The sequence below is a fragment of the Piliocolobus tephrosceles genome, chromosome 4 (assembly GCF_002776525.5).
Source record: "Piliocolobus tephrosceles isolate RC106 chromosome 4, ASM277652v3, whole genome shotgun sequence".
NCBI lineage: Eukaryota > Metazoa > Chordata > Mammalia > Primates > Cercopithecidae > Piliocolobus > Piliocolobus tephrosceles.
The window spans coordinates 112581089-112603794 of record NC_045437.1 but is presented as its reverse complement, the minus strand read 5'-3'; the positions used below and the strand labels follow the sequence as shown (position 1 = coordinate 112603794).

The 22706-nt window shown below is 55.4% G+C and overlaps 1 protein-coding gene across 1 annotated transcript in view; it reads right to left on the bottom strand.

Moving 5' to 3' along the window:
* The window catches only part of COL23A1 (collagen type XXIII alpha 1 chain), a 79618-nt gene that overhangs the window by 27301 nt on the left and 29611 nt on the right, over positions 1-22706 (bottom strand). Inside the window, exons 5-11 of the mRNA XM_023193693.1 lie at positions 11029-11055; positions 9610-9636; positions 8092-8118; positions 3721-3837; positions 2732-2767; positions 2239-2265; positions 135-161 (exon numbers count right to left, since the gene is read on the bottom strand). Coding sequence (XP_023049461.1) covers positions 135-161; positions 2239-2265; positions 2732-2734 — 57 coding nt within the window. The 5' untranslated portion in view covers positions 2735-2767; positions 3721-3837; positions 8092-8118; positions 9610-9636; positions 11029-11055. The remainder of the gene's footprint in view (positions 1-134; positions 162-2238; positions 2266-2731; positions 2768-3720; positions 3838-8091; positions 8119-9609; positions 9637-11028; positions 11056-22706) is intronic.

The window sequence follows — 22706 nt, the reverse complement described above, 5'->3', positions numbered from 1 at the left end:
TCCCCATCCCCACCCTGTCCCCATCCCCACCCCATCCCGTCCCCATCCCCATCCCCATTCCATCCCAGCCCCTGCCCTTCTCTCCAGCCACTTCCCAACACTGACCCGGATGCTCCTCCATCGGCCCCTCTCACCTTCTTTCCAGGTACTCCAGGCTCACCCTGGGGGAGGCAATGGGGGGTTCAAGAGCAAGGTGAGAGCCGCAGGAGTGTGGCCCGGACCCCAGGCCTCTTGTTCCTCGGATAGAAGTGGCACTGATGACCCGTGCCCAGGGCCAGCCCAGAGACCCCTGAGTGCTTCAGAGAGCTGGGGCGGACAGTCGTGAATTCCACTTCTGAGCCACTCACTCCCAAGCTCAACGACCCTGGGCAAGGCACTGTTCTTCAAAGCGGGGAGGTGACTCCTGCAGTCTCAGAGGGTTTTGGAGGACGAGGCACTGGCTAAGCAGCTTTCCCATCCTTCCTCCACAGGTCACAGACTCCGTCTCCATCAGGGAAGACCAGAGCCCTCCTCCCCACTCACATCCTCCCCAAAGAGGGCAAAGATGAAAGAGCTGGCATCTGCAGGGGGCTGGACCCGCTAACACGTGGAGAACACGTGGAGAACACGTGGAGAACACATGGAGAACACGTGGAGAACTACGTCCACATGGGCTGGACACGCTAACACGTGGAGAACTACGTCCACATGAAAACCTGCACATGGAAACCTGCACGTGGATGCTGACGTCAGCTTTACTCCAAATTGCCAAAACCTGGCAGCAGCCAACATGTCCTTCAGTAGGTGAGTGCATAGATAAACTGTGGCTTATCATTAAATAAATAATAAACCCAGATATGGACTATCAGTCAGTGCTAAAAAGGAATGAGCTGTCAAGCCATGAGAAGACATGGATGAAAGGTCAATGTGTATTACTAAGTAAAACAGGCCAATCAAAAAGGCCACACACAGTCTGATTATAGCTAGATGACACTCTGGGAAAGGCAAAACTATGGAGACAGTGAAAAGAGATCAGTGGCTGAGCACGGTGGCTCACGCCTGTAATCCCAGCACTTTGGGAAGCTGAGGTGGGTGGATCACCTGAGGTCAGAAGTTCGAGGCCAGCCTGATCAACATGGTGGAACCCCATCTCTGCTGAAAATACAAAATTAGCCAGGCGTGGAGGGGGACGCCTGTAATCCCAGCTACTTGAGAGGCTGAGGCAGGAGAATCGCTTGAAACTAGGAGGTGGAGGTTGCAGTGAGCCGAGATTGTGCCATTGCACTCCGGCCTGGGCAATAAGAGCGAGACTTCAACTCAAAAAAAAAAAAAAAAAAGATCAGTGGTGTCAGGGGCCAGGGAGAACGAGGGAGGAACAGGCAGAGAACAGAGAGTGTTTAGGGCAGGGTAAATACTCCATGACACCGCAGTGGTGCATACTTGTCAACACACGTTTGTCCAAATCCAGAGAGTACCACAGCAAGAGTGAACCCTAATGTGAACTATGGCATCTGGGTGATGGTGATCTGTCCACACAGGCAAATCATCTCTAACAAGTGAGGGTGCTCATAGCAGGGGAGCGGGGGCATGGGCTGGGGCAGGGGGATATGGAAACTCTGTACTTTCTGTTTAGTTCTGTTGTGAAACAAAAACTGTTCTAAAAATAAAATCTACTTGGGCCAGGTGCGGTGGCTCACACCTGTGATCCCAGCACTTTGGGAGGCCAAGGTGGGCGGATAACCTGAGGTCAGGAGTTTGAGACTAGCTTGGCCAACACGGTGAAACCCTGCCTCTCCTAAAAATATAAAAAATAAGCATGGTGTGGTGGCGCACACCTGTAGACCTAGCTACTCAGGAGTCTGAGGCAGGAGAATTGTTGGAACCCAGAAGGTGGAGGTTGCAGTGAGCTGTGATCATGCCACTGCACTGCAGCCTGGGTGACAGTGAGGCTCTGCCTCAAAATAATAAAAAATAAAAAAGAAGGAAAATCTATTTGAAACCAAAAAGCTAATGTGTTTTATGATTCAACTCTCGCAACTCAGTGTGAAAAAGGCAGGAAAGGTTTACTGTGCCTCCAGTTAACAGATGAGTAAACTGAGGCCCAGAGAGGTGCAGTAATTTGCCCATGGTCTGGGAATTTGGTCTCCTGACCCTACTGCCTTGGCTTCGCTGGGGGTGGGGGGAAGAGAAAGGAGGTGGTGGCGGGTGAGTCCCTCTCACCAGATCCGGGGAGGGGCATGGGGAATGAGGAGCACTCACCTTGGGCCCTGGGGGTCCCTTCGGGCCCTGGAACAAGAGAAGAGAAGGTATTAAATGTCATACTGGAGGCTGATCCTGGGCCTGTCCTTCTCAGCATCCTGGCTTTGTAAAAGGTGACACCAATCTCAGCAGCAGGAGGCAGGGCTGCTGTCAGAAGCAGGCTGGAGCTGCCCACCCTAGGCCTGACTCCTCAAGCCTGGGACAGCTTCTGCATTAGGGCTCAGGTGGTGGCAAGTGGACCACAGCCTCCACACAGGAATGTGGAGCTACTGGAATTCCCCCCGACTGGTGTCTCGCCTGGCCATTTCCCTAGGGTGGGTGGAGGGGCAGGTGCACAGGGGTGCACACACATGCAGACATGTACATGCAGAGGCGTGCACACACACACACACGTGTGCGTGACCCTGCTGTCAGCGTGTGTGGGAAAAGGGCTTCCAGGTCTGGGAACCACAGTACTGCCAGCCCAGGCCTCTGGAACGCCCTGGATACTGACCATCTCGCCGTCTTGTCCAGGCTCTCCTTTGGGGCCCTGCGGAAGTGTGAGGGGACAGTGGTGAGGGATGCAGGTTGTCACACTGAACTGAGCCGAAATCTCAGGCCAGACCCTGGGCTGGGGCTCTAAGTACATTGTCTCATTTCATCCTCGCCAAACCTGAAGAGCGAGTATCACTGTCCCCACTCCACAGAAGAGAATGTTAGGCTGGGGAGCCACTGGCCTGGTGTGACAAGTAATAGATGAGAAAACTGAGCAGCTGTCCTGGGGGAAACTGGTGGCAGTTTTGTGGGGGATCCATCTGACTCGGGGGGACCCTGGTGGCAGTCTGGTGGTGGTGTGGGCTCCACACTGGAGGGAAGGACAGGCTGGGGTTTCTGGGTTAGGGAAAGGGGTAGTAGGATGGGGCCTGGCCTCCAGGCTTTGGAGACGCTTGGGAGGAAAGCTGAGGCTGAGATACTATATTGGGGAGCACGAGGGGAGGGACTGATAAAGGTCTGCAGAGACAGTGCCCCCAGAAGGGTCTCCAGCTCAGGGTTGAGTCAGGATTGGGACTGGGATTGCAACTAAGGTCAGCTTAGGGTGTCTGGGTCTATCTGAGGTTAGAGTTGGTTTGGTCAGCGTCAGAGTCTGTAAGGGTCAGAGTTAGGGTCTGAATTGGGCGTGTAGACCAGGATTTGGGAATTGAATGAGTTTGAGGTCAAGGTCTTGATTGGGATCAGAGACCCAGTTAGCGTTAGATTTAAGGTTCGAATGGGATAAGGGTCTGGGTTGAGGTTAGGGTTGGGTTTGGGTCTGGGGTCAGGGTCAGGATCTGAATTGGGGTTGGATCTTGGTTGAAGTTTGGGCCCAGGTTCAGTGTCTGGATTGGGGTTAAGGCTGGCATGGGGTCTGCACTAGAGACGGGAATGGGGATGGGGCTGGCTCTGGAATCTGGATTTGGGGTTTTGGTCAAGTTCTGGGTGGCCAAGCTCCAGGCCCTCTCTTACCGCTGGGCCTTGTGCTCCCCTGGGGCCGTCCTTCCCAGTGTCTCCAGGAGGGCCCCGGGCCCCAGGAGGTCCAGGGGGCCCCGGAGGCCCAGCAGCTCCATCTTGTCCTTGGTCTCCCTGAAAGAGATGGGGCTTGGCATGACTCTGAGGGGGAGGGGGTCCAGCCTCCAGAGAGAAACCCTCAGATGGGCAGCCCCACGCCATCCCCTTTCCCAGCCCTTGGGGCAGGCTCAAAGGGGAGGGCTTTGTGACTGGGCCTCTTGCCACTTACTGGGGACTGCATGAAGGAACAGGTCCCCATACTTTGGTATCAGAGGCCCTACGGGACCTTTTACAGGCCAAGGAATGTGCCAGCTCTTCAGCGCCTGAAGCCCAGATCCAGTGTTTAGGAGAGAGATGGCACGTGCTGCATATGGGGGGAAACATGCGTGTCCAGCTGCCTCCTCTTCTCTCTAGAGTGGGGCCTGAGTATCTCCTGAAGGACCTTCCTGGAGGACCTTTTTTTTTTTTTGGTCAACTCTCGCTTCATTTGAAGTATGGAGGCACTTTCTTGGGCATTTATCCTTGTTCACAGCTGCTTGGTTAGTAACAGCCCCAAACTGGAAACCAATCCAAAAGTCCTTCAGTAGGTGGAAGGTTAAGGAGCTGGGGTACGTCCACGTCATGGAACACAACTCAGTAATCAACCCAGAGGAACAGGCCACGACACATGCAACACCTCAGATGCATCTCAGGAGAATTATGCTGAGTGAAACAGCCCATCTCAAAAGCTTAATACGGTGTGGTTGTATCTACATAACACTCTTGAAATGGCAACGTTATAGAGATGGAGAACCCATAATGGTTGCCAGGCATTAGGGATGGGGGGATGAAGGTGAATGTAACTACAAAAGAACAGCATGAGGGACCTTTGTGTGCTTTACACAAATCTACAAGTGTGTTAAAATTGCACAGAACTAAACACGCAAACGAGTGTGTGTACAGCTGGGGGCATCTGAATAAGGTTGGTGGATTGTATCAATGCCAATTTCCTGTTGTGAGATTGTACTCAGAGATGCAAGATGTCACCACTGGGGGAGAACGGATGAAGGGTACACAGATGTTATTTACTACAATTACATGTACATCTATAATTATCTCAAATTAAAAGTTAAAAAAAAAAAGGATGATGAAGGGCCACGCAGTTTCTCTCATGCAGCACTAAATCCCCAACTTTAGAACTTGATGTTAGCACTGGGTCAGACCTCGGGCAGCCAGAGCCCCACCTCATAGCCCGACCCGAGAGGGAGGAAGACCACTGTGACTGGCACCTACCCACTGCCCCAGCAGGGCCCACCCTGCACTGGCACAGGGTGGAGCCACAGGAATGGAGTACACCCACGTCATGGTGCCAGTGGCTCCCAACCTTCTTGTAACAGAGAAAGGAAGACCTAGCACTGAGCTAGCAAGGATATCCTGAAGATGATTTTTTTTTTTTTTTTTTTTTTTTGGAGACAGAGTCTCTAGCTCTGTTGCCCAGGCTGGAGTGCAGTGGCACAATCTTGGCTCACTGCAGCCTCCACCTCCCGGGTTCAAGCGATTCTCCTGCCTCAGCTTCCCGAGTAGGTGGGATTACTATTATTATTTGTATTTTTAGTACAGATGGAGTTTCACCATATTGGCCAGGCTGGTTTTGAACTCCTGACCTCAAGTGATCTGCCTGCCTTGGCCTCCCAAAGTGCTGGGATTACAGGCGTGAGCCACCACACCTGGCCGAACATGATCTTATTCAACCTTTGTGATGAGTTGGCCAGGGCACTGTTATTGTCCCACTTTACAGATGGAATGGCTGGGGTTGGGGGTCAGAGGGTCAGTTGCCCAAGGTTACAGAGCTAGGGAAGGCGGAGCCTCCTCTCACTGCCAAGGCAAGAGGTCCCTTTGAGACACTTCTTTTCATCCACAGATGTTCCCTGATCTGAAATAGCTCACCTCTCTAGCAAACTGCACTTAACACAAATTCACTTGCTTTCCCAATTAAAAAATCAGCAGAAGTTCTCAACATCCACCACTCAGGTCTTCCTCTCAGTCTGGCATGGCCAGGGTCGTGATCAAAATGTTATAGCTCCAGCCAAAAGGGAAGAAAACTGTCAGCTTGGTTAGGTCACCAGGCATGGGTGGTGATGGTGACAGGTAATTCCTGTTTTAATCTGCACTGAATCAGGAAGAGTTTGAAGACACCCCCTTAGCTCCCTGCTGTTCCTTTTTTTTTTGAGACGGAGTCTCGCTCTGTCGCCCAGGCTGGAGTGCAGTGGTGCTATCTCAGCTCACTGCAAGCTCCGCCTCCCGGGTTACGCCATTCTCCTGCCTCAGCCTCCCGAGTAGCTGGGACTACAGACGCCCGGCACCTCGCCTGGCTCGTTTTTTGTATTTTTTAGTAGAGATGGGGTTTCACCATGTTAGCCAGGGTGGTCTCGATCTCCTGACCTCGTGATTCGCCCATCTCGGCCTCCCAAAGTGCTGGGATTACAGGCTTGAGCCACCGCGCCCGGCCTGCTGTTCCTTTTATAAAGGCCCTCAGGCTGGGAACTACTGGCCTGGACTCTCCTTATTAAGACAGAAAATGGGCCTGACACTGGAGCAGGTCCTGGGAGAGGGTCTTCGGCTCTTTCCCGGCCAGTCCGCCTGCTCCTCCCTCAGGGGCTGGATGGCTGAGGTCTAACCCTGCAAACTGGGGTGAGTTGGGGGTAACACAGCAAGTCATCAGGCCCAGACCCCCACTCAGGCAGTCTACCTTGAGGATCCGGCGATTGTACAGGTGATGGTCTCTACTTATAAAGCCCGGATTGAGCCGTGGGAAAACCATCTAGTCAGCAGACAGGTTGTGTGGTCAGAAAGGCAGGAAGGTGATTTGAAAAACCACAAGGCTTTTTGAAACCTGGAGGCAAAGCCACTTAACCAAGCCCAGAGAAAGGCAATTAGGTGATCAGGTGTGCAGACTCCTTCTCCAAGGAGGGCCGCTTACCAGTGGAATGCCCACCAGCATCCGCATCACCCCCGGCGTGGGACGGGCTCCCGGCCTGGCTGCTGACAACCTCCCAAGACAGCCTAACCCTAACCCAGGGGCCATGAGAGAGAATGGCAATTGGAGTCTTAAGCCACTATTTTTAAATTTTTCTTTTTGGAGACAGTCTTGCTCTGTCGCCCAGGCTGGAATGCTGTGGTGCCACCTCGTCTCACTGCAACCTCTGCCTCCCGGGTTCAAACAATTCCCTTGCCTCAGCCTCCCGAGTAGCTGGGACCACAGGCGCCCACCTCCACACCCTGCTAAATTTTGTATTTTTAGTAGAGACAGGGTTTCACCATGTTGGTTAGGCTGGTCTCGAACTCCTGACCTCAAGTGATCCACCTGCCTCGACCTCCCAAAGTGCTAGGATTACAGGCACAAGTCACTGTGCCCGGCCATTAAGCCACTAAACTTTGTGTGTGCGTGTGTGTGTGTGTGTGTGTGTGTTGGGGGGCAATGTTCCCGATGACTGGGACACTGGGAACATAGGGAAGGTATCCATGAAGAGGGTTGGGGGCTTGGGAGCAGATCCACTGTTCCATGACCTCTGGGCCTCAGGACCTCTAGTCTGTTGAGGAGAGGGCATCCCCTTTGGATTATCAGCTCTACACACCCACCAGGAAGCAAGCAGAAGGGTTTTTCTCAGCAGCTAAAACTCAGCACGAGACCCTTTCTTTGACTGCAGAGCAATCTCACCAGCTTTATGTGGCTGGCACAGAGCAGCTGTGTCTGTGGGGCTTGGCCTGGCCAGCCCCCTTCCTTGCTCCTGCTCACAGCTCAGGGCCACAGAGGTACGGAGCAGGCGCCAGGCCAGCCCTGACCACAAGCTGCAGCCCCGCTCTCTGCACTGCCGCTCCCACTACCCTTTCATTCCCACAACAACCTCTTGGGGTGGGGGCTGTCCTCCCATTCACAGTTGAAGAAACTGAGTCTCAGGGAGCAAAACTTGATCAGGGTCACTCAGCTGGCAGGTGGCAGAGCTGAGCTTTGAGCTCAGTTCTGCTGACCCCAGAGCCTTCCCTCTTTTTGGGGTGCCAGCTGTCCTCAGTCTCCAGTCCAGGTCACGTGCCAGCCCCACTGTCCGGCATCCACAGCGGTAAGCATGGAGACCTGGACATCTTCCAGAGACAACCACCTGCGCAAGAGGTGGCAGCCCCACAAGCCAGGTCCCTGGGGGCTTCCGCTGGTGCTATGGGTGGGGAAGGCGCCTCTTGGCCTTTCTGTGATGAGCTGCAGGGAGCCAGGACCCAGAAGCAGCGCCAGTTATGCCTAATTATTAAGTCAAACAAACCATATGGGGAGTGAGGGAGGTCATGCCTGGTTCTTACCCGGGGGCCAAAGTCTCCTGGTGCACCCTAGGAACAAAAGACACGGAGAGGTATCACCACTGCTTTCATCATTTCTTACCATTTCCCATTGAGCATCTGTGCCCAGTGCTTCATAGACATGGTATGACTTAATTCTAACAACAATAGCAGGCAGGCTCTATTTTTATTTCCATTTCCAATGAGGAAGCAAACACAGTGAGGCCACTGAACCTGCTCAAGGTCACACAGCTAGCAGATCCGGGGCTTGAAGGCAGGTGTTCCCTTATCTCAGGGCAGCCCCAGCCATTCGAGGCCCCGGATATTGTGGAGCAGAGACAGCCCCTCCCACTGTGTCCTCTGGAAGGGATGCTAATGAGTAAATGCTGCTTTATACCACCAAGTTTTGGGGCAGTGCATTAAGCAGCAATAGACACCAAGACACCAGTTCTCTCTGGTTTCAAAGCCCCTGCAGGAATCACTTCTATGACATGGTGGCATCAGCCAAGGCCAGCGGGAAGGTAATCAGGCCACCTGCCAACTGCACTAGTCTCTCATCATTGGCAAGAACACTGAGACCATGACCTCATGCAGTCTCTCCTGTGGCTCTGTGAGATTGGTCTTAATTTACAGATGGGGAAACTGAGGCCCATCTGTTAACTGAGAATACCGTTAACAGTCACGGTTCAATCCCCCAGCCCTCCTGGCACCCCCCCTTCACCATGAAGTCCTCTGGACACTCGTCATTCTGGGAGCCTGGCAACTTGGCCAAAGCCACACAGTTGGTGGTGGAGCTGGAATGCAAAGCCGAGGTTCTGAACACCAGCTCCCATGCCTCCCCACGGCTCCCTCAGCCCTGGTGGTTGGGTGGGAACCCTGCCTGTCCTGGCCTGAGCTGCCGAATCACAGCAGGGCCCCTCTGGAGCTCTCACCTCCCATTTCCAAATTCCGCGTTGGGGGTGGACATGGTCCAGCTGTGGGAGCACCCAGCTGGCCCTGGCACACCTAGGCCTGCTCTGACCCCTCCCCTGAGGTCAGAGGAGTACCATGGGCAACACAGGTCTCTTCTGTCCCCTTCTGAAGCACTTGGTCCCTGTTTTCTAGGGGGTTTTAGTGCCTGATGCCTGGGAAGCCTTCCTCCCAAGGGGCCGCAGAGATAGCTCTCCGCCATGTCTTCCTGAGGGGCGCCCTTCCCACAGAGAATACCGTTAACAGTCATGGTTCAATCCCACAGCCCTCCTGGCACCCCCCCTTCACCATGAAGTCCTCTGGACACTCGTCATTCTGGGAACACTGGGCCTCCGAGTTTGGTTATGCTTTGGTCCCAGGAGAACTCAGACTCAACACTCCGTATTGTCAAGTGTGAGCCTTGTAACCCTTTTAGAAGGTAGGCACTGGGATTCCCACTCTACAGATGGGGAAACTGAGGCTCTAGGAGGGGCTGTGAGGTGCTCGAGGGCACACTGGAACTGCGGTTCGGAGGGAGGTTTCTGGGATTCTTTGCCTGTCTACCGCATCTGCACAGCCTCTGGTTTCACTTACCTTTTCACCTTTCGGGCCTGGAAGTCCCTGGAGAAGGAAAGTGGAGAAAGAACAGGCCTGAGTGAGGGGCCTAGGCTCGCTCCCCTTCTGGCTTCCCTGTACCTCTGAGGGCAGAAGGGCCCGTGATGCTGAGCAGAACTTTGGGCGGCTGAGTGGAAAATTACACACGAGCTGTCAGCATCAGTGACAGCTGCCCTGGCTGGCCCAAGGAAGCTCCACACCTCGGTCCTCAGCATGAGGGATATGGGGGACTTGGGGGTGACCAGCAAGGGCCCACTGGCATCCTCACAGCAGAGAAAGGGGCGCATGCACTGGCCACTCCTCCCAGAGAGCACACATGGTCCCCCACTGCTCAGCTCCCGCCCTGTCGTTGTCAGTGGGAGACCACTGCCCCCAAGCCATCTTTCTGGAATCTGAGAAGCAGGCAGTAGAGAGATTCTCTCTCCAGAGGCATTCTCTTCTTTTTTCTTTCTTATTTCTTCAAAAAAAAAAAAAAAAAGAAAGCATTCTCTTCTTTAATGGTAGCAGCTCCTTGGAGTATGGGCTCCATCTGTCCATCCCTGTATGAGCCATTCCACCCATTCATCCACTATCCATCCAACCACCCACCAATCCATCCATCCATCCATCCATCCATCCATCCATCCACCCACCCACCCATCCACCCATTCATCCATTATCTATCCAACCACCCACCCATCCATCCATCCATCCATCCATCCATCCATCCATCCATCCATCTACCCATCCACTCACCAATCCATTCATCCATCCATCCATCCACCCACCCACCCACCCACCTACCCATCCACCCATTCATCCACTGTCCATCCTACCACCCACCAATCCATCCATCCATCTATCCAGTCATCATCCATCCATCCATGCATCTATCTATATATCTACCCACTCGCCCATCCATCCATCCACCTCAAATCACTTATTTAATTGTGCTCATGTCTCCCTGCTGTTTCTGCTGAGGATTGCCTGTGACCACAGGCTCCTGGCCCAGATGTTGAGAACTCAGCTTGATGCCCACCAGGGCAGTCTTGAGAATGTAGCGAGGACACTGTGCCTGTGTCTGCTGGGAGGGGCTCGCATGCTTTGAGGGCTGACTAGACCCCAGGGACTGTGCTGCCCACAGTTCTCCATAGGTCTGCAGCATCCCTAGGAGAGAGGGGTACATGTGCCCACTTGACAGACAAGAAGCCTCAGGCTTGGGAGGTGAGGAGTCCTCCCCTGGTCACCGTCAGCAGGTAGTGGAGCTAGATTTGAACTCAAGTCTTACACCCAAAAGGCTTCTCTCTCTGCTGAACCAAGTTCCAGTGGCTGCTTCCCTCCAGTGCCTGGTGGTCACTCCCAGCCCCACGGTGGCAGCCCCAGCCCAGGACACCCTGGAATTGCCCTGTCATCACTTACGGGCTTGCCATCCAAACCCAGGGGTCCCTGGAAAACGAGAGAGAGAGAACACAGGTTACAAACGGGGATGGCACTTCCTCCACGTCTTATGACCCAGGTGCATTATTCAGCGACAAGAAAACAAAGCCTATGGGAGCCCCAGGTCTGGGTTCAGTCCGTGCGGCCTGGGGCTTGAGGGAGGGGAAGGCATCTGTGTGTGGTCTGCTGCCCGGAATCCCTCCTCTGACAAGAGAGCCCAGTTCTTCTCTAAAGACCACCTCCCATCTCAACCCTTGGGGTCTGGGTGGGCTGCTGGGGTGGGCACGTGACCACATTCCCTCCGCCAGGGTGATGGGGTCAGCGATGAGCCTGGGATCCAAGGCGAGCCATGAGCATCCTGCCTGGGACTTAATGGTGGGGCTTTAGGGGAAAAGGGCTCTTTTCTTCTGATGGGGCTAAGCCTGGAGCTCCCAGGGACCACCACACGGCTTGAGAATAAGCCAACAGGGAGGAAAGCAGAGCTGAGAGACAGAGAAAAAGACAGGGTCGAGGGCCTGAAGCTGAAACTACCCCTGCACACACCAGTTTGAGAGCTAATCAATGCTTTTGTTTTGCCTTCATTAAGTCAGCTTGAATTGAGTTCCTGTCATTTGTAACTGGCAGTCTTGAAGGCTCTTTGAACTTCCCACATTGCTGCAGCCTTTGCAGACAAAATAAAGCCAGAGAAAAGCCAAATCACACCAGGGCGGGTCCAGACAGTGGGGGCACTCAGGGACCTCCAGGCCCCCTGCAGAGTCTGCAGAGGATCAGCTGCACAGCAGCCTGTGCCGGACACCCCTTCCCCTGTCCACCTACCACCCACTCAACAAAGCCTCGCCTAGCTCCCCTCTGTGTGGGAGTGGGGAGGAATCCAGCTGGCAGGGACTCTGGGACCAGGGATGCCTGGTCTCTGTCAGCCCCCTCTTCCTCCTCACCACGGTCCCCTAACCCCCACATACACTTCACTGTTGGCTGCAGCAATGATGCACACAGCTCCACACTTCTGAACCTTTGCACACACTGCCATCCTTCCCTTCTTTGTCCATCTTCAGCTCAGTTACCTCCTCTTCCAGGAAGGCTTCTAGGGTTTTCTCCTTCCCAGAGTCAGGCCATCTGTCCCTGTTCCCATCACATATATTCTGTCACATGTGACATGACCTATTGTTAATGTGGGGTCTACACAACTCTTCCTCTGTAGAGACAGGAAAAGGGTCTAATCCCTGTGCCTGTTATTGGATGGGGCCTGGCAGGCAGCATGTGCCCGGGAAAACGTGTGTGAAGTCAAACCAAGGAAGTACAGCAAGAATGATAATGCCGCAAATGCGTGCACTGCATAGTAGAAAGGGAAGGAGGAGAGGTGGAGGCTTTGTCAGCCCCTAGCTGGGAGGGCACATTGTGGGGACAGTAACGTTGGGGTATGTGGACTTAACAAGTGTGTGTGTGAGGGTGGGGGAGGGCACCGTAGGCAAAAGAGAGCAGCCTGGCCAAGGCAGGATGGGGGACCCTGTAGGCGGCGGAGGAGCAGAGGGGCTGTGCTGGTCTCAGCGCCTCTCGTCGGCCCCTGACCTGTGGCCCCTGCTCAGGTTGTCCCTGCCTCTCTGGACTTCCACTGGCTGAGGACGGACTCCCGGGCCCAGCATCAGGGTCCTCCGTGGCTAGGGCCAGCTTCAGCCATTTGGTCACTCTGTGCCCCTGTCCGTCCCCGAGATCTCTGGCTTCCTTTCCATCTTCATCTCTCGGCTCTCTGTTCGCTTTGCCTGGAGTACTTTCCCTGCGTCTCCACCTGGTAGTAGGCAGCTCATCCCCCGGGACAGCCTCCTGCTCTGGGAAGACTTTCCTGGTCTCTGGTTCTGGACACAGCTGGGAGCTGGCCCCGTGCCTGCCAGGTAGGAGGTAAGCTGCTGGCTTCCCCGGCTCAACCTCCAGACGGCCTCGTGTGGAGATGGCCCATCTGCCCATTCCCAGATGGTGTGGGAGGGGCTACTCCAGGTGGGGCTCGCGGCCAGGGCCTTGCTGGCAGTAGGAAACCAGGCAGTTCTTAAAAATTGGTGTCTAAGTGCTTCTGGCCACCAGTCTCATGGTCACTGAGGGTTTGGCCATCAGAGTGATGGCCTGGGGACAGTGGGGGTCCCAGGGGAGAGGGAGTGGGGGCATTCCAAAGTCTTGGGGGTTCAGGCCCTGGGGGCCCCAGGTCAGGGACTCAGGCCCCATCACAGGTGTAGTTCTAGTCCTTGCCATGAGCCTCCCAGGAGCTGCCCTAGCTGGACAGTGTCCTCTTGCCAGTTTCCAGCTGTCCTGATCGCGGGGTCCACACCCCCAGGCCTCTGCCCTCGGTAGTACACTAAATTGGGCCCTGCCCCTTGTCCCCCTATCCCCTGACCCAGGCCCTGCTGGGTGTCCTCAGAGTCACGTCCCACTACGCATCCCCACCCCGGACTTCTCCCCTGGGCCCGACCCCACACGCATGGCCGCCCGTCCTTCCTGGGTCTCTTCAAGGAGCTCTTCATGGCCCCCACTCAGTCTCAATCACACAGCAACCCGGTAAGGTAGGTGTCATCATCCTCCTCTTACAGAGAAGGAAACTGAGGCCCAGTGAGGGGAAGACCTTGCCTAGGGCCATGCAGCTGGAAAGGGTCTGGGCCCTGGGTCTCCATCCTGTCTGCACGGCAGGCCCCTGCCACGGTACCGTCTGGCCTCCCGGCCACTCTCTCCTGCTCTAGGCCTTGCATACCTCTGTTAAATCCTCCCTGCTCCCACGTCCCCTGGATGTGAAGCACGCACAACCACAGGGCTCTGCCTTTCTAGAAGTGCCCGTGGAAGGGAGCCCAGGCGGTTGTGCCTCAACCCCAGAGGGAGCATCTCAGTGCTGCCAGCTGTTTCTGGAAGTGTCCACCAACCCGACCTTATTATGGCTGCAGGCCTCCTGCCTCCTGAGCTGGACGCTGCCCTCTGCCAACCCAGGACTGTTTCTGGGGGTCACTGATGGTGCAGCCTTGGTCCCCAAGGCTTCTTTCTGATGTGTGAGAAGCCCCGTCTGTGACAGAAAACCAATTTTCACATCAAAGGCCCTGCCTGTATGTGTGATCACAGAGCCCTGGGAGTTCTTATGAGTGAGTTCAGTTTCTAGCTTCCCAATAGAGGCAGAGGGATGGGTGTTCGCAGTGCTCTTGGGAGCCCCCACGGCGGGCTGAAGGGAAGTCAATTCCAATTCCGGGAAGCTGAGCCAGTGCCTGCAGCGGCACCAAAGCTCCCTGTGTGAGAACTGACAGAGCAGACCGGGCTGGGCCAGCCCCTGGGACAGAGCCGACCCACAGCCAGGATGACACCTGGGCAACAAAGCCGTCCCCAGGCCCCCGAGCTCTCTGTGAGGGGCAGTGGCTGACCTTGGAGAAGCTGCTGGGTGGGTGCGGTCACTGAGGAAGGGACTCTGAGGTGGGCAGGGAAGGAACAGCCTGGCTTTGGAGTCAGATGCACTTGCCTGGCTTGGGGATGCGATTCTGACCTCCCCTCCTGTCCTGGGGAAGTTGGGCCTGCCCTCTGGGCCGGGGGACCCTGGGCTGTGAACCTCCAGGGGATGGACCCTGTCCGCAGTTACCCTACAGAATGCCATTCCCAAACTTGTGCCCCACAGCACACTGCCCTGCAGGCTTGCCTGGAGACAGGGATTCCACGGCTGAGTAAGTTTGAGAAACACTGGGTTACACTCTGCGGAACAGGTTTCTTCCCTGAAGGGCTGTCGGAGCCGTCATTTTACTTTGCAGGTCTTTAAAAGGACAGTGCTCCTTCCACCCCCGAAATGGGCTCAGTGGACTCAGCCTTAATGGACTCAGCGCCTGGCTGAGCCATAGCAAAGCAACTGAGGTGTGAGGCTGTGCAGACCATCCACAAACCAGGTGTTTCTACTGGTGGAGCGGGGGCCAAGCCCAGCTCTGGGTGCTCTAGAGAGGAGGACAAGCGCCTCAGGGAAGGGCCTGGACTGGTCTGAATGGAGCCATGGAACGCGTGGGGTGGGGGCATGGTCAGGCTGGACAAAGGCATGGCAGGGCAAGTGTCCAAGTATCCAAGCCCAAGGCAAGTCCTTCTGAGCAGAATGAGGGCTATTCTGAGCAGCTGGGCAGTCTGGAAGGGCAGAGCCCCAGACTGGGCGGGGGCATGCCTTGGGTGATGGTGGTGGTGGGGGTCTCTCCTATCCAGGCAGCCCTCCCCTGCCCCAGACAACAGGGCACCGGCCATCAGCTGCCCCGTTCCTCTCCCAGCATCTCCCACAGAAGGAGTGGGAAGGAAAGTAGCTTGGGGAGGTTTACCAGCAGCTCACAGAGCAAAGGCCAGGGCTCAGCCTTGCAGGGCCCGGTTCAAATCCCGAGCCTCAGGTTCCTCATCTATGGATGTCACCACACTGTGCCTGGAGATGCTCATGACCATCCAGCTCGCTCCCCCGCCTGATCAAAGCCCTTGAATCCACCAGAGGTTTTCAACGCCTTCTGCCCTCCCAGAAACCCCACAGCTGTTCACAAGCCTTGGTTCTGCTTTAAATCACTCTTTCCCCATGGAGATCAGCTGGGCTCCGGGATGTTTCTGGATGTGTGAGAAACAAACAAAGCTCTGGGCTGCACATGAGCAGGAGGCCAGGTGGCCAGCTGGCATGGGACCCCGGGTGGGCAGCCCTCCCCCAGCCCTGGTGCTGCCTCGGTCCCTTGCCTTGCTCAGGGACCGGAGTGTCCCCGAGCCTCGGTTTCCTCATTTGTGAAATGCAGGTCATGCCATTCTCCTCTCAAACAACAAGTTCAAGTCGGGTCCCAGGTCAGTGGCCTCTGTTTTCCAGACCAATGCAAGACACGAGGCCCCACAGGCAAGCTGACACTGGATTAGGGTTTGCCCTGGCCCTGGGGGGCAGTGCTGGGAGCGACCCGTGTGTCACCTTCCAAGAGGCCAGCAGCAGGACCCTGGACGGTGCCGCCGGCTCTGCCATCTGTGAAGTTGAGGCTTTGCTCTCTCCCTCCCTCAGCCTGTTGAGTATTTCCTAAGCCGGGTTCACAGAGCCATCTTTTGAGGCATATTAACAAGTGTTGAAACCATCCCTATAAACTTTATACAATTAATGAGGGAAGAAGGGAGGGGGAGGAACAAAAATAAACCAAGCTTGGCGGCCCACTCGGCATCATCATGAGATCGGCACGCTCCCGACCCCTTCCTCGGAACTGGTTTCCGGCTGCCTCAGAATCGCAGGTTCTCTTACAGGGTCATGGTTCCCCTGAACTGCTCTGTAGATGGCAATTTGAATGTGAAAAACTACCCCTTCCCTTTGAGATATTCTTTCAGAGCCTGCACACCAGTGAAACGACAAAGTCAGCCGGTCTGAAGGATCCCACGGGAGCTGATTCACCGAGGAGTGCAGTCTCCACATCCTGCTGATTTCAGCCCCCTGCCCTGGGGTCTCCTCCATCTCCTTGCTGGGTGCCCTGCAATCATTAAACCCTTTCTCTGCAGCAAACCCTGCTGTCTCACTATAATTGGTCTGGTGCTAGCGCAGTGGGCATTTGAACCTGGTGGTCCTACAACCGTGTGGCTGAAGAGGGGAGGTTTCCCGGTGAAGTACATTTGGGATGTGGAGGATAGTGGCTCCATCCCTGGAGTGTCTTGGAAAAGCCTGCGCTGAGCCTCTTGCTCTATGTCAGGGAAAGGTCCAGCGCTGGCCCTGTCCTCCTGACTCTGGCCCAGCCCTCCCCAAGGTCGGCTCCAACATCTGCTGAACTGAACCAAATCAATAAACTGGCTGCGTTTAGATGCAGACGGGAGTAAATGATCAAATCGGCCAGAGCTGGGTGCCTGTCTTGCTTTCTAGCTGTAATTAATGCTGACGGCTCCTGTCAGGGAATGGAGCCCTCAAAATGCACTAGGACGAGGCCCCTGGAAGAAGGGCTTACCAGGATTATCAGGCCAGGGCCTAGTAATTATGCTCCAGATGTTGACAATTCATCAAATTACAAGGCTGGTGGGGCCTGGGGTCCCAGCCTGGGAAGTGCACATTCCTGCGTGAAGGTTCCCTGAGCCGCCTCCCAGCTCTCATTAGAGCTGGCTGGTGGATGAGGGGTGGGTGGGCAGCCCCCCTCAGGGCGGGTCAGCACCATATGGTCCTGATTTCTCAGCCTAGGCTCTTTGTACACATATGAGCTGCAGCAAGACTGTCCGAGGCTTAGCAATTTCCCAAACTCAAATTCTTTGTGCTAGGGAAGGGGAGAAAGGACCCTCACAGTTAGGTTCAGCCCAGCTGTCGCTGGTGCCTTGAGGGTGGCACAATGTTCCTCCTGGAGCACTTCTTCCTGGGACCTAGGGCGTTTTGTAGAGTGGGCTCTGTAGTGACCTCTGCACCTCAAGTCAGCAAACTGTAGGAGCTTCAGCTGGGTGGGGTCCCAAGAGCTTGCACCAAGGTCAGAGACTTGCCCCTCAGGTGCTCCTTGGCCCTGCTGGGGCTGCCTCCCTCTGTGCCGCTCATCTGTGACGCGAGGGGCTGGAACTGGGCCATGTCTTTCCTGGTGCCAGGTTTTATTTGATCTGTGCAGTTAAAAGAACCCAGACTGGGTATAATGGCTCAGGCCTATAATCCCCGCACTTTGGAAGGTCAAGGTAGGAGAATCGCTTGGGTTCAGGAGTTTAAGACCAGCCTGGGCAACATAGTGAGACGCCATCTCTAAAAAAAAAAAAGAAAAAAAAAGTTGGGTGTGGTGGCACATGCCTGTAGTTCCAGCTACTCAGGAGGCTGAGGCAGGAGGATTGCTTAAACCCTGGAGGTTGAGGCTGCAGTGAGCTATGATGGCACGATTACACTCCAGCCTGGGTGACAGAGCAAGACTTTGTCTCAAACAAAAAAACAAAGAACCCCAAACCAAATGAATTAGTCACAACATTTAAAAATTGTAACGTTTTACATAAACGTCCAGAGTTTGGGCTTTTCTTGAAAAGCTGGGAGATCTCGTAGACCCTGGCCCACAGGCTCCAGCCTTCCCTGTGGTCTCACACCTAACCGGCTGCCCATGGCGAGGTGACTCGCCAGCTCTGCAGGGCATCTGATCTGTAACCCTTGGCCTAGAAAGTCTCCCAGGGCCCTCTCACCTCTACGATGCTGTGAGACTGGGAAACCTGCTGGCTTCTATTCTGGGGAGAGGGCCAGCTCGGTGATGCCCGAGTGTGCTGGAAGTAATTACATGTATGTCCATGTCACACATCATGGCTAGCAGAGGTGGTGTTTACAGCACTGTGCCTTTGAACCGATCCCAAAATACCTGCTGAAATGACATATTTGCCCGTGACTGGTGGGGAGAGACATGATTACCCTGTCAGGTATCAGAAAATACTGTTCCTCATCAGGGTGGCAGAGAGGAAAAAGCTTGGCTCCCACAGGGTGAGGGAGGATGGAGGATGGGACCGGCGGGCAGCGATGTGTCTGACTGAGCTGCCCGGGTCACCAGCTCAGGTACAGCGGGCTGTTCTGGTGGAAGGAAGTCTGGGGGAACACACCATCAACTCATTTTGGTGCCAGCTATGGATGGGGTGGAAATCTGGAGAAGGAGCAGCAGCTGACTGGAAGCATGACCGTCACAGAAGGGTGACCGCTACAGCATGGCCTAACTCTGTGAGGCGGTCTAGAGGGAGACAGCATGACTAGGACAGCTCGCAGCGCACACCAAGGCTGCAGTCACTCTGCCTCGCCTGTGGCCCCTGGACCACGCCCAGGCCGAGCTCTGCCCTCCTGCCCCACCCTTACCTGCCAGGGCCTCTCTCATGGGTGGTTTCCCAGCCTCCCTGAGAGCTGCCCCCTAGGCTATGGGGTGGGCCTTCCTTGGTTTCCACAGACAGTTGTCACCCACTGGTAAAGAACTGGTTGAAACCCTTAAAAATGCAAAGGTTTTTTATAGAATTTGGATTTCCAGCTTCTCTGGAAATGGTGGAAGACGTGGTAGTGGTGACTGCATGGGCGGAACTGCACCCTGATGGGGCAGGTGCCCCTGATCCAAGCCCTGCCGTTTTCTCCGCTCTCCTGCGCCCAACCAACCTCACCTATTTTTTCACTTGCCGGCCGCTGCAAGCGTCGGTGAGCCCATGAGCCTGCAATTCTAGCTCAGGTCCGTCTCTCCAGTCCTCCCACCCCCCCGGGCCAGCCTCTGCCAGCCTCCCTGCCTCCTGCCCCACACACCCATCCTTCCTGCACAGTGAAGGAGCAGGGCACATCCTGATGACGATGTCCTGCCCCGTAGACCTTGGAGTGAGCTGCTGAATTTCCCCGGAGCCCGTTTCCTCCTCTGGAAACGGAGTGTGCTGTGGATGGAATGGCTCCCTGGATCTGGGCCCGTGGCGGGCAGCAGAGGGAGGGCGGGTTGATGAGAGCAGCTGCGATGTGCCGGGCCAGCCCTGGGGCAAATGAAGCCAGGCGACAGAGTGGAGCTGAAGCGATGTGGGCCCTTCCCTCCCTATGTAGATGTCACTGGTCCTGACCACAGGCCGGCCAGGCAGGAGCCTCATCATCCCGATTTCACAGATGAAGATCTGGAGCTTGGAGAGGCCAGGATTCCAGCCCAAAGCTTTGCTCGAGCCCTGTGCCCTTCCTGCTGACTGCCCCTCCTCTGGCTGCTGTAGCACCTGGCACACCCTCACCCACTGCCCTCAGGGCAAAGCTGTACCCCCGGCCCGGCATTGAAGAGCAACCTCTTCCTTCCAAGCGGCTCCTTCCAGATTCACATGTCACCTCCTCTGAATAGCCTTCCTCAGCTCCCACCCCCTCCAGTTTCTCACTTATGGACTCATTGCTCTGTCTTCTGCCACCTCTCCTCCCACAGTAACCAGCCACAAGGCTCCAGTGCCCACCACAGATGCTCTTTCTGACCGGTGGATGTGCAGCCTTGGCTTGCACACCCCCCGTGGTGTGGAACTCACCGCTCCTGGGGCAGACTGATGGGTTTGCAAAGATGTTGTTTAAGCCTGGTCCTCCTCAGGCTAGACCCTCCACCTTGCAGCGCCTGGCTCAACTGTGCCCAAGACCTCCATATGGCTGGGAAGATGAGGCCTCAGGCTCCAGCCCGGGGAGGGCTCTCAGCTTGGCTGGGTAGGGCTGTAGGCCCCTTTTCCAGTCACCCAGAGTGGAACCCCAGAGTGGACAAGAGATGGCCAATTCCTCAAGGCTGGGTGCTCCAGGGCCATGGGCTTCTCACCTCCCCCTGCACCCCTACCATCCCGGCCCATCTTGGGTGCACCCTCTCTCTGGATGTTCCCCCCGAAACTCCCCACCTATCAGCATCCTCTTCACCTTCTGACTTCGACTCACACCTCCCTTCCTCAAGACGGTGCCCCTGACCCCCAGGTCTGGGTTACAGGAGGCCACGAGGCATAGTGAAGCTGGAATTTGTGGGAGATTTTTGTTCTCTCTCCCACTCAACCACAGGCTTCAAGTGGGGAGGGACCCCTGGATGCGTTTCCTGCTACTGTATCCCAAATGCCGAAGTGCCTCGTACAGAATGAGAACGCAGTAAATGCCTGCTGAATGGATCAACGGCGAAGGAAACGATAGAATGACCATCCATCCTGCAGGCTCTGGTGCCCGGCCGGGAACGCTAGAGGGCGCTCTTGACCTGCCGAAGGCTGCCTCCAGCCCGGGGGGACTCCTGCGCTGGACTCCTGCCCTCGGGCCACAGCCTGGGAGATCAGCCAGGACGCTGCCATTGAGGACTCAGGCCCAAAAGGGGTGCCTTCAGCCTCACAGGCCCCCCTGGCTGGAGTCGGTTACAGGGCAGCCGGAATGGTCCCTGAACCCAGTCTGTGTGCCCAACTCTGAAGCTCTCCTGGGGTCATCTCCTTGGCTCCCGCCACAGTTGAAGGGGCTGAGGCTGGGTGGGCTAGGGAGGTGCCTGAGGACACACGGACTATAGACCCCTGGGCCCATTCTGTCTCCACTGCATGGGCTGGACATGGTGCCAGCCCTGGTCCTAGGCAGGGCAGCTTCGTATCCAAATCACTGCTTTGTCTTTAGTCTGTTTGCTTCGAAGACCTGGGCTTGGCTCAGTGACCTTGCGCAGGTCTGTGAACATGTTCTTCCCTGCGATGGGGCGAGGATGCTGTGGGGCTGGTCTGTTGCCTGGGGAAGCGGGAGTGGGTTCCAGCCAGTGACCACACTGCAAACATACCACAGACAAACCAGCAAAGCATAGGACCAATCCCCTCTGCTGGGCCCCCTACACTACTGTCCCTGCTAAGTCACCTCCCAGAGCTAGGTGTGGACAGGAGGTACCTGGGCTGCTGCCAGGAGGATGCAAAAAACTGCAGCAGATACAGGAGGCATCTGGGAGCCAAGGGCGGAGCAGCAGCTCAGGCCCCGCTGACCTGGGGTGGCTGCCTCACATAGGACACTCATGGGGACACTGGGGACAGAGTGCTGGACCAAGACAAGGGGCTGGACTCAAGAGACACCTGCCCTGTGCTGGCTCAGGGCCCTGGGGAGAACGGCCAGCACGGTGGCCATGGTTGCATCTCCCTGAGGTTCCAGTCTGGGTGCCATTATCGGGGACTCCGGAGTCTGCTTTTATCCCGTCCCAGCTCCACTAGAATCTGGGTGCTGCGGGGCAGCACTGCAGGGGTCAGACGAAAATGAGATGGGGGATGTTGAAATCTAAAAACAGATGAATCTGGGATATTTCAGATAAATCGTTTTAACTGATAACATTTTTACAATCAAACCTGTTTTTGAACTACAAGAGAGCAAGAGAGCATGTGAACGTGTGGTGCTCTGTGGGACTTTTTTGTTCACTTAATTAATTCCAAACTGTCCATCTGAGTTCTTCATTTCAAAATTGGTCCCAGGCCGAGGCCCCGTCTCACAGACCACATTTCAGCCCAGAGCTCTCAGTCCTCTGTGGCCTCCGCTGTCACTGCTCCCAGTACTGAGGCCGGAGATGAAGTGCAGCTACTGCTCCCTCGACTCCAGAGGGGCTTAGGCACGGCGCTCTGGGGCCCAGGAGGTGCAGTGTGTGTAGTTCCTGACCTGCTCAGAGCTGACCTGCAGCACCTGCCAGCCCTCGTTTCTCAGTCATTCAGGCTTCACTAGCATTAGTGCAACCTTTCCTCCAGTTTCTGCCCTGTAGGCAGGGAGGCCTTTTCTACTTTTTAATAATTAATTGATTGATTTAAAATTTTATTTTTTAAAACATATAGGGTTTTGGCCAGGATCGGCAGCTCATGCCTGTAATCCTAGCACTTTGGGAGGCCGAGGTGGTCAGATTGCCTGAGCTCAGGAGTTTGAGACCAGCCTGTGCAACATGGCAAAACCCCGTCTCTATTAAAAACACAAAAAATTAGCCAGGAGTGGTGGCGCGTGCCTGTCATCCCAGCTACTTGGGAGGCTGAGGCACAAGAATCACTTGAACCCAGGAGGTGAAGGTTGCAGTGAGCCAAGATCATGCCACTGCACTCCAGCCTGGGCGACAGAGGATGACACTCTCTCCAAAAAAAAAAAAAAAAAAGAGATGGGGTTTGGCCATATTGCCCAGGCTGAGCATGCCCTGCTCTGTTCAGCTGCTCCTCTGCAGAGACACCCTGGACAGGGAGACAGAGCTGGGTATTTCATCACCAGGGGAAGATTTAGAAATTCTTCCTCTTTTTTTTTTTTTTTTTTTTTT